Raw genomic sequence first — 12099 nt, forward strand, 5'->3', positions numbered from 1 at the left:
CTCCTGTGTAGCGTAAAATTAACTGACGAGAATAAGCATTCTCGATGCGCAAGGTGGCACGCAGATTCTGGATGCAGCGCAGAAAAAGTCAATCCTTTTTCTGGGAATTCACAAGATGCTGGATACACATGTGATTTCGCATTTCCGTTGATATATAGCCAATCTGCGAACGCTAATGAGCGCAGTTAAATGCAAATTTGCGTTCGTTTGTGCCTACCCCGCTATTTGTTCCGTGCACATCCGGTACCTTTCCCGCATTTCTTGAAAACAAGCTGTGTTTTGAAACACTGGAGCAAGCTATTTCAGTGAAAGCCTACATATACGATGCCTCAAGCTCCGTTCGATTACTGAGTTCTGTTTTACGGGTCACAGTCCTGGTAAGTTGAGGCGGACTCAGTGAATAACGAAAATTTTGATGTAGTCTGACAGACAATGGTACTTGCTGGGCCTTCTGATGTGGGTTTCAGCCGATATTCAACGGAAGAAGCATGTCGTTGTCCGCTTCACTACTGTTAAAATTGTTTTCTAAAAGAAGTTCGCAGCCGGTAGTGTGCTAAATATGTTTTTGAGTCATTTAGCTGCCTTAGACTCGTCTACTTTTAACCAACCGAAATGCTTTATGATGAAGGGAATAGCCGACAAGGTAGCTGAAATCTCTTCGACAGCCCACGTCCAGTTTCGCCCTTCCTGGGACTCATCAGGTAGACGCGGTCCCCGAGTTTCGATCAACCGTACATTCTGGTTGAACCCAAATTGTGCAAACTTCGACGTATACACTTATTTACGCACCAATTCGGTCTTCATAGAAGACCAACCTAAATCCCAGCGTAATCCCTTGTTTGTAATATTCTTCAACGCAGCGGCTACGCTCACCTGATGAGATTCAAGGAGGGCGAAACTGGTTGTGATCTGTTGAATGGTTTTAAGCAACCTCTTGAGTATTTTCACCCATGAAAATATACCGCGGTATCTCGAATATCGTACCAACTGAAATACGAGGCAGTCTTTGTGCAGCATGTTTAGTTGATGAATATCGCAAACGAGAGAATCAGTTGAGTCTCCCGTGAAAACCGAATTAGTATGCAAATGAATGTACTTGTCGAATACTTGAAAGTGCTTATAGAAATTGTGTGAAAAATCTTTTTTAAAGCAACCTTTCTCCACGGTAACATCCCTGATGAAATTTGGTCGTCTCTGCACACTGATTTGGCTAGCGTGCGTAAGATGTAGAGACGCTCTTCACTCCAGCTCATCCGCTCACCGAGATTGGATTGCGTCCAATAAACGACCGAGCCTAGGTACATCTTACTGCTGCGTGCAGCCGTCTGATTTGCAATGCAAATGTTTGATATAGCCTGGTTTCCAGCTATATGTATCTACTCGGCGCGTTCTATCTCATTTGTGTTGAACGTCAACGGCCGGTCGTGTAGACACAACTTCGAATCAGTACACACACGCTTACGAAAACTGCTGCTGAATGTATTTCGCTCTCCATTTTTCATCACTGGATTTGTCTTGTGTAGAGATTACTCTCAAACCCTCACTCTATCGTCTACAGTACTGACTACCCTTCTCTGTTTGGAGTTATTTTCCCCATCCACATTGTCTAAGTCGTGGTTTCGCACTTGTGCTGAATGGCTTACATGAATTCGCGCACAAAATTTACGCGACCACTCAAAGGTCAGTCATGTTTTACCTCGATTTTATCCCCTCAGTATCAGTTGATAATTCCATTTCTTATTGTCTATCTTTGCAATTTATAGCTCCTGCGTTGAATCACGTGTAGAATACCCTAACCGCCTCCTTGGACCGCAATTTTTCCATCTGCCTTCATCTCCAGTTGTGTCTGTCTTTTTTTACTTAGAAACGACAGTGGAATAATTGTACTCGTCTCTTAGAAAATGATTTCATGTATTGCTTCCTCTCACAGCACTTTTTCTGAATTGTTGCCTTCAAGGATCCACATTTGTCACAAAAGGACACGATATCCTATTAGCCTGGAGTCAGAACCCTCGTCGATATGGTTTTTGCGCTTCTCATAAGTCATGTACCCCTTAGTCTAATTGCGCATTAATTCTTTTCCCGCATACTGCCACGCGTCACGTGATTCAGTATACTCCCAATTCGCTTAATTTACGGTCTGCTTTTCGCAAAGAGTTTGCATTCAACCAAGGAATTTGCAATACTGACCTGGATCAGATGCAACATGGTATCCCATGCATAGGTTCAGAAAGCGATTTGTATGGTAAACTAACCCATTCGTGCAGGAATCGCGCTTTGGTAAAGCTTGGTTGATAGCTAGCTCCTTCTTGGTCCTGATCACCATGTTTCGATATAACGTTAAGGCCATTCTTCGTTCCTGGATAGTTATCCTAATGTATATACACTCATCATGTCCACTTTACTTCATGGTCATATTTGTCTGTACCATGATGAGCAGGTGCCTTCGATTCGTTTGACTACCGCAGTGCGGAACGTCTTCTGCGGAAACTGTGAGGTTTACGGGGTTTAAACTGGTAATCAACGTATCTGGTCAAATTTAACTTCTCCGATACATCGGTTGTTGATTTGTTCAAACTTTCTCAAATGTCCGGTAATTTTCCCTTCCTGGGGTTTTGCCCATTTACCAATCCTGAATGTCATACTCTCTGTCTCCATACAAACCACTGGGGGCGAGATGATCCAAGTGTTTGGAGCGCGCGTTTACTGACCGAAAGGTCCGTGGTTCGAACCCGACCTCTGCCTCTCGACTTCTCCTGTCCAGGCTTGGGCAATTGGCAGTATCTCAGCCCTCGTGCTACCTTCGGGTGGCATGACAGTTAGGCACCGATTATTTATTATTATACAAACCACTACTGAATATTCAGCCCTTCCTTTGAGTGCTTACCTTTCGGATGGATTGTACGCAAAATCGTGCCTGATCGAGAATGCTGTTGCATACTATCGAGAAGACTCGATTCTCCTCAGTGCGGTTTCTGTTCGCAGAGGGGATATTGATGTACCACATTTCGCTTCATTACATTAGACCGTGTGTTATATTTTGTTGTCCACGTAGTGCGATGACATCGAGCTAGATGGGACGATGAGCTAACAAATTTGAGCACAACTATTGCATCAGATTCATGCTAACTGGTCTCAACAGAACATCCTTTTGGTTAGAAGGCAACAGTCTGTTTGGGCGCTATTGGTAGAATGAGGGACCGATTCCTCTTCGAACGTTTCGCTCTATCCAGATGCATGTTGTGAGAGGATTAGGATGAGTGCTTGAGGAGGAGCGACAAAAGGAGTTCCTGTAGTAAGTTTGGTAACAATAGCAAGACAAGCTTCGGGTGGTTCTACCGGGCATTCATCCGTTTGCAGCCGTCACTTGATTTCTTATTGGATATAGTACTCATAGTGACTGTTCCATTAATTCAGTCCATTTTAATGCGGTTGCCGGATGTAATGAGTTTACATTATCAGGTAGTGCTTAATCAGGGTTCACGTGGACAAAAAGATTACGTTATCTGGATTCTGGATAGCTAAAGGAATCCAACGACTCGGCACAGGTTCGAGTTTATTAGAAGCACGTAAAATCCGGGTGTTAACACTTGTTCACATCCTTATTTTCAAGGTGAACTGAACAGAACTTCATCCGGTCCATACATGGCGTTACATGTACCGGATAGTTGTGAAGAAACCGAGGAATCCTTGCACGATGCCGCGCATCCTTGGGTGCGTCTGGCTACTCCTCCGCGTCGTCCGCCCTCGACTCCAAACGAATGCAACTCAAAGCCTGACGAGGGCACTGATGCTACGCCTGCAAATGGTGCAATCCGAACGAGATTTTCACACCTCGTGTCTAACATTCCCTCATCTCAACCGGTGACAAATTCGGCGGATAAGGATGTACAAAAAGTTGAACCGAAAGGAAAATCCAATCGTAGTCGTGGCATTTTGTGGTTTCGAAAAGGCCCTCAAACTCCTGTCCAAACAAACTTGGTTCGAATCTCGAATAAGCCGGATGGTTCCAGTGTATTATCAGACGTCAACACTCTAAGCTGCCAGGATGACGTCATAGAAAATCAAGCGCCAGAGGCTATCAATACAGATTCACCACACAGTTTGAAGTAAGCTACATAATCTCTCATTTGGTATGGAATATGTGCCAAAACTAGATTATGATATGGTTAATCGATCAGACCTTAGTGAAGTGTGAGTTGACATCAACCGCCTATTTCGCCCACCATAGTTTCAGTTGTTGACGCACAAATCTTCCTAATCACTTTCAGACACAATTTCATTTATATTCTTCACATTTCAGAGTGGACAAGGATTCAACCTGGGAAAGTTGTTCAGATCTATTGAACATTTCCGGCCTTCCTAAAGGTCAATACCTTTCTCCCAGTATGATTTCCCTACCTGGGAGTACATTGCTATCCGACTCATCTCCGACGGTCCCGTCGAACCCAGGCGCAGTTTTGTCGGCTTCCGGTTTCTTCACGGATTCGGTCGGGTCTATTGACTTCGCGCCGTATGATAATCTTGAGTCAGTTTTCTCTTGTACAAAGCAGATCGTCGATAATTCACCGCCACTTTCACAGCGTGTACAGGATCCCGTCAAGCACGAACGGGGAAGCGCTAAGACAGAGTTATTCAGATCGGTCATCAAACTAGAGCCATCTTGCATCCTGCGCGAGTCATCAGAACAAAGCTTCACGACTAAAGTGGGTGTGAAGCCACAAAGCCCCATTTCTCAAGTCTCGCGTATCACTAAACAGCTCTCTTTGGAAAGCTCGTCTCCGCTAAATTCCACATCAGTACACCCCCGATCCTACTCAGTTGATCACCCCTCGAGCACTTATTCGGTTCCGAATTTCAGGACCCCACTTGGGACCAAGTCGGAAGGCCGGGGTATTGTCAGACGTAATTTCATTGAACGCGACTCACAAGCTACGCCACAATTTTCGGGTAGACCGACATACCCTTTTGGGCGGGACTGTCGATTCGTATTCCAAGCACCTGTGGATAGTGAAGAGGAGGAAGAAGACATCCACAACCGGCGCACTCCGGCCACAACACCAGATGGGCTAGCGTTACAACGCCAAGAATATCGCCAACTCTGGGTGAAACGGGCCGATCGCATTAGCCGTTTTCTGGAAACCCGTCCCGGTGTTGAGACCCTGATTGAGAAGAACATTCTACCCTCTCGGACACCGGAGGAGCGCGCAGAGTTGCGAATAGAGATTGAAGCCACTTTGGAGCGGCGTTTGAGTCAGAGACCCACGGCCGGTGAACTGGAGCAGAAGAACATTCTGCATTGTGAGTTGACCTGCTTGTTTGTCTGCTTGCCCACAGACCCCCTCTCCGTCAGTATATTTTAGAGTTGTGTTCAAAGTCTAAGTATGTGTTTTTGGGTGCATTCCGCTCATAGTTAAGATGTCTTAGATTGGAGGCTATAGTTTAAATCGATCGAACTTACACTACGCCGTCCCCAAATTCATCACTGGGCAGCCTATCACGGTCCTCCGTAGGATCACTTTTTATTCCTGTGTTTTGAATAGTTATTGGACAAAACAGGCTTTTGTCGGCATTCNTCAGTAATAGGGAAAATCATAAATAGGATGCACTTACATTCTGCATATCGCACCTATGAAAGTTTTGGACACGCTTGTTTGAGTCTTTCCCCCAGAGAGTCACCAAAGATTAGTGTGTCGCCTCTTGTGAATCATTGATGAACGGTCACATCAAGAAACGTGACCACAAGCTCATCCACACTTCTGCGAATCGATGCCATTAAATCGAGCAACTTGCACGTAACAATATCATGCTCCTGTTGATATCCTATACCTGGTACTTGTTAAACGCTGTTCTCTCATGTCAACTGGTCATCCCCATGGAGATTGGTCTGAGGAAGGCGAGTCGAACAGACAGAATTCGATGTGTGTGCTTGTATCCACTCAATCGAAGACGCTGTGGGTTTATGCAACGCACCCATAAGTCATATGACTGATCAGCGCCATAAATGCGTGAATACTTGTGCGGATACGCCTCTCTTGAACAAACACCGGTCGCTTCCGCCTTCAAAACCCGTATTCTCGTCTATCGTATATCTGATAATGGCTTGAGTCCGTCATCATCGGCAAACTGCTTCATTGCATACTCTTATTCCTATTCTTGTCGTGGACAGACGTTCGCCGCATTTCTGGAACTTGAACGCGGTTTGTCGTTTCAGCCAATAAAATTGTTATCCGCATGTTACTCTCCAAGGGGCAGACAGTCTAAACAAAAATAGTTTTCGTAAGCTTCCACAATAACTTTTTCTCTTGAACCTGAGAGGTCAGCTTGCTGCACTTTCAGACTGTCACAAGATTACTTTTCTTCTCGCAGTCCCGCTCTGCCTCGATTGCTGTGGTAGACTGCATCGGGAAGATGTAGTGAGCTTAGGGCTAGTGCAGCTTACAAATAGCTGACTTTTTTGAGCATATACTGGTTTATATTCGACCAAAGTTAGAGCGCATAATCTCATTTCTTAAAGCTGTGTTTAGTCAGCCTAATTAGCGGAACATATCTATACAGTAGTCCTCCTATACCAAACCCTACTTCCGAACAGGTGCTTATGAATTGGCCTGGGCGAGATGGCCCAAGTGGTTAGAGCGCGAATTTACTGACCGGAAGGTCCGTGGTTCGAATCCGTCCTCCGCCACTCGACTTCCCCTGTCTAGGCTTGGGCAACCTGACAGTATCCCAGCCCTCGTGCTCCCTTCGGGTGGCATGGCAGCTAGGCACCGAAAGGGTGCTACAGCTGAACGCTTTCTCTTCTTTCTTTCATAACTACGTGTAGTCTCACACGACCCTCTCTACAAGGACGTGTAAGGGACACTCTTATATCGCCTTGTACTTTGTCACAAGCTGTCTGTCAAGCTTTCCAAAGCACAGCTGGTTTGTTGTGGAGGCGGCTAAGGGTTCCAAAACATTTTTCACCTGTCGGACGTGAATGGACGGCAGTACTGAAAACCTCAAATAGATGCATCGATTTGTTGCTTCATCATGTTTTCTTCCACTCATTACTTAAATCTTGATTCTGGTTACACAAACAGGACACATTCTTGTAGGTTGGGTGTGTGAGGCACATAATCGGACCGAGATAACTGGTCCGCTAATGATAAGCTATCAACCGAGTGCTTGTCCGTTCCCCCCAAAACAATGGCCATATTTCAACTGTGCCATCGCTATGTTTCTGTCACACGTGTGTACGATTTCACAACTGAATATAGTAGACGGCTACCCACATCGGTTCTGTTGTGCACCTGTCTAACAGCGTTAGACGCTTAGACGCGTTGGACGTTTCTTAGTGACATTGTCAACTAGGTGAAAGCAGATCTATTGCTTACAACTGGAATTGTCAGGTTTAAGAAAGGATGTGCAGAATTTTCCGGTTCTGATGGTCAATCTCTTGGCACCGGAAGTAGACGAAACCTGATTACATGGACTAGAATGGCTCAATATTACCGTAGCACTTTTCTAATCGAGGGTTAGGAACTTATGCTGAGCCCGTTGGTGTAGGAATGTAGGACAGTGGCACAGTTGGATCTGCGTAATCCCAGTTACCTGACCTTTGATATACCAGTGACAAAACGTCGTTTATTTCTTTCATGCCAACTAGTGCAAAAATGCTTGAGAAGGCAATCCTCAGGTTGTGAATTCAGTATAAAATCTATTTAACTCTCTAGTGACTGGCGGATTTCTGATAGAATTTAATAGAGAAGGAGGATCAAGATAGTGTATCTTTGGTTTTTATTCAATATCACTTCGAGAATTCGCTTTCTCCATAGAAAAGCGTCTACTCCTTTGCGTTAGAGGCGAGATGTTTCAAGTGGCTAGAGCGCGAATTTACTGACCGGAAGGTCCGTGGTTCGAACAGGAACTAAGACACAAGGGACCCTTGCAATGGGTATTTGCAACTGTGTGACCAACATCTACACTGGGTACTGTTCCTGTGTTCTTGAAACCAATTTGATTTAATGGAAAATGGGGAGAGATGGTCCAAGTGGTTAGAGTGCGAATTTACTGACCGGAAGTTCCGTGGTTCGAATCCGACCTCTGCCTCTCGACTTCCCCTGTCTAGGCTTGGTTAACCTGGCAGTATGCCAGACGTCGTGTTTCCTCCGAGTAGCATAGTCGCTGAGCACCGGATGTTACAGCTGAGCGACTTTTTCTGCTTTGTATTTTCGCCCGGATTACTCCATATCCCAGTCCAATTGATGAGGTCGTGGCCGAAATGTTGGAGAAATGAACTGTAGCTGATTGGCTTTCAAAAAATCCACATTCCGCAACAGTTGCGTCCAGCGTCCTCCAAACTTTCCAGTTTGGATCCACCTATATCTCGTCTACTGCGAGTAAACAGAGCATATCTCCACCAGCGACCAACCGGAAAGGTAGAATTTACTCGTCGCTTGTCCAGGTGAACACGATTAAAAAGACCGTTGTAGTATGAAATGTTTTGATGGATACCAGCAAGAAGTCCCGGATACGAGGTAAAAATGACTAACATCCTAATGAGAGTTAACTGAGTTTCGAGGAGTGAGAGACTCCAGTTCGTCGAAAATATGCACACAGGTCATCTACAATGAGGAAGCATATGAAGAGAGGTTGGCTTGGATTGTGTAGAAGTTATCCGCCCCGTCTTCTATTGCTATGGAAGTCAAGTCGAGGCTTACTTCGCTATCTTGTTCAAATTACCTTCGGTTAGTGAATTTCTTCTGTGGCGCTTGTTTTAGTTAAATTCTGTGGGCTGTCCTTTCTCTGGTAAGATAGTGAAATGGGAACAGAATAAGCGATGCAGTTGTTTACTTCATATATACTAACAAAACCTAACAGAACTACTAAATAATCATCAAAATTTATAATAGTTGCACTGAACTGTCCGTACTGACCACTAATAAATGGACCAATCACAATGCGAGATCCAGTGAAATTCAACTTTTTCTTCGAAATCGCATGACTTTTGTCCCGATTGGAACCAAAACACTGCTTTTTAGTGTATTTTGGACATATGCTTTTCCCATTGTAGTTTTTCAAATTGCTGATCGAGTTGAAAGCCAGTTTATAACTACTCAACGATTTATTGGTCGCCACGCTTCACTTCGCTTTCTTAGGCATGTCGGTGTACCGTGAACACAGTCAAAAGATCTCAGCTTGATCGTCGTTGTAATACAGTATGTATAAAGGTGCGACTAAATTCTTTTCGGTTTACCCGGTAGGTTGCACATTCCTACAGATCCGAACGCATATGTCTGGTTGTTCAACTTATGTCACAACGGCACTGAGGCCTTTCTGCAATCTAGTCGCACCACATGACCTGTACTGTTAAATTATGCGACATGCAGCATAACAAAGCATGTCCATAGCATGCCTCAGTTAGTCGAGCAATCGAGTTTGTGTGCTCTTTCCTCGTCGTAGCGCTTAACCGCACCTGGGCATTTAAGGTCGCCGCTACGTACGTAAATTAAAGCCCAATCACCTACTTTATTGAACGCGACAGCCGTTTTACCCGACCCTTTGTGCCGAAATGAGCCGGCGAACATTGGGTGTTCTAACTTTGTATCTGTCATACAGTGTAATTCGTTGACCGTTCACCTTTCAGTGAACGTTTGCTCGTGGCAGGCAGTCTGGATGCAAAAAGGCCTTGAAAATCCAACTTTAGTCAAGATTGTCATTCCTCACTGACTTAGTTAAGCGATGCGGTTATCCAAGGCACCCACATATCAAAGCAAGGTTCATACCCATGCCCATAGAATCAATGTATTTGATTTTCATCCTTGGTCCTTGGGCCTTACATCATATACCGTTACTATATGGCATAGGGTAAACTCAGCTTTGCAGCACGACGCGAAATCTAGCAGTAACCTGGAATGAAACGATCAGTTGAAACGCATTACGAGATAAGTAGTCTGGCGTGACATCCTCGCTGCAGGCCTTAACTGAGCTAATAGAATAATTTAATATTCATACCCATGTAGACTATTGCAACCCAGTCCTCTGTGGACAAAAATGGTGGACAACTTGTATGCATTTTTTGGCGAATGGGATTGCTTGAATGACCGAATGCAGCCGGGAGCCGGCCACTAGAAACTATACTAATGTACTATTATAAATAGGATGCGCCCAGCGGAACCAAAATAGGACCTCCTTCGTTTCGGTTTTTGACGCTTATTTTGAGAACGGATTTGTTGTGTGCTATTTAAAAAGCAGGTAGCCTCTATCAAAAATGCAACCAATTGTTCTTTAACAATGTTATCTTGTTACCTTTTTTGGACCGCACGAAAGACCACTTGTTGGAAACAGAATTTCCGCTTGAAACATCCTAGAAACTTTTCTTTTGGAGTGGGTTCACTTCCTGTTATTAATACGCCTTACTTTGAACGTGGCCCAAAATTGCACTGGGCACGTCCAGATTACTTTATCTGCTTTGTTCTAATCTCCAAGTGAGGATCTCCCGTTCCAACGTGACGCTGATTTTGAACACCAGAAATCAGCCTGGCGACAGGTCCAAATTTTCTGTGGATCTTAGCCGCGGTCTCTTTTCCAGAGTGTATATACTGCCTGCGTTTAACTTGTCAAGTGACGCTGATGTTGTATACACAACACATGCATGCTCTCTAGACGTCACTGCACCGCATAATCAGCTACCACATATGAGAAAGCGCAGTCCACGTGCATTCGACTGTTAGTTCTTTTTTGTGGAGAGCAACTAGCGTCAGAAGAAAATGCTCCCTTTTCTCCTCGAGTCACTTGTTCTACATTTGATTTGAACATCGCTGAATGAAACGATTCACGACAGCTTGAAATCGGGGAACTGGAGAACAGTTTAGTTGACCATGAATGGTTTTCCTTTTATACTGCCAAATAATTTTACCAGTTTAAGAAAGGTCTGAGATTAGTCCTCTTTGTTAATCCTTGTTTTTTATTGGTGTGGTTATTTTGCATTGGCCTTTTGTGATCCATTCATCATACAGTTGAAAGTGAAGAGGCTCGATTAAAGGCCAAAGAGGAGAAAAAACGCATCCTAACACGCAAGGTGAGTGCTGTCCATCCTGTTAATGTATTGTGCTAAAACCCTGTCAACCAACTCTGTTACCTTGAATATTTCGACCGTTTTTACTGGTTAGTAGGTGTTAATTGATTTGGCCTAGAAGATTGCCAGCAACTTGGAGTTCATATTTCGCAGTAAGACTTGGAAGTAATGTGGGAGATCAATGCGGTGGCCGGTATGAAGATGTCTCCTGATCAGTGACTTCGGGTTTCAGTTTGTTTGTGACATCGGCTGCAAAAGCCATTTCAGGATGTATTCAGACGTTCGAGAAGATGGACATCGATCTATCTGATTGTGTTGCGAGATGGCTCAGTGATTAGAGCGCGAATCGACCTACGAGGATGTCGTTGGTTCGAATCTGGCCTCTGCATCTCGACTTCCTCTGTCTAGACTTGGACAACTTGACAGTATCTCAGCCCTCGTGCTTCCTTCGGGTGGCATCACATTAAGGCACCAAAAGGGTGCTATAGCTGAACGATTTCTTGGGTATATTACTGCCACCACATGCGAACCAGGAGGCTACATGGGAAGCAGAAAGAGCGGACGATCCAAGACCGTGTAACTACCATTATAAGACTTTTAAGGCAATGCAAACTCAGAAACACCGTACTTCCTATCTATTACGACCTTGTAAACCTCGTCTCGGTTGCAGTAGCAAGATAATCGTATTTCAGACGGACATACACTCTAGCACTCTTGATCGGCAACAGTGCTACCTCGTCGTATCAAAAAAGAATTCCTTAGTCAGATGGGATACTGTATATTTATCAAAACGAGTTGAGGAACGCGCTCATGGGTTTACCTCCCACGTCTGGAGAACGTGCTTCACATCAAGTTAAAATCCTTTGCACTTCGATAATTGGAAATAAATGTGAAGGGAGGTCGTAACGAACTGATCGTCCTCCAGACGTTTGCTGAAGACGAACTGAGGAATCATCGTCATTGTCAGCTGTAATAACCGCGTACTCGTCGTACAGTGGTTGTAGCTGCCGCAGTTTCGTTCACCGATGATTTGGGGGGAGGGG

General features: G+C 44.6%; 1 protein-coding gene across 1 annotated transcript in view; it reads left to right on the forward strand.

Moving 5' to 3' along the window:
• T265_14252 (hypothetical protein) overlaps window positions 1-12099 on the forward strand; it is a gene marked incomplete at both ends in the record, with an annotated part of 56768 nt that overhangs the window by 18028 nt on the left and 26641 nt on the right. The window contains 3 exons of the mRNA XM_009172769.1: window positions 3614-4109; window positions 4304-5301; window positions 10998-11059. Of these exons, the coding sequence (XP_009171033.1) occupies window positions 3614-4109; window positions 4304-5301; window positions 10998-11059 (1556 nt within the window). The remainder of the gene's footprint in view (window positions 1-3613; window positions 4110-4303; window positions 5302-10997; window positions 11060-12099) is intronic.

This window comes from Opisthorchis viverrini (assembly GCF_000715545.1).
Source record: "Opisthorchis viverrini unplaced genomic scaffold opera_v5_163, whole genome shotgun sequence".
NCBI lineage: Eukaryota > Metazoa > Platyhelminthes > Trematoda > Opisthorchiida > Opisthorchiidae > Opisthorchis > Opisthorchis viverrini.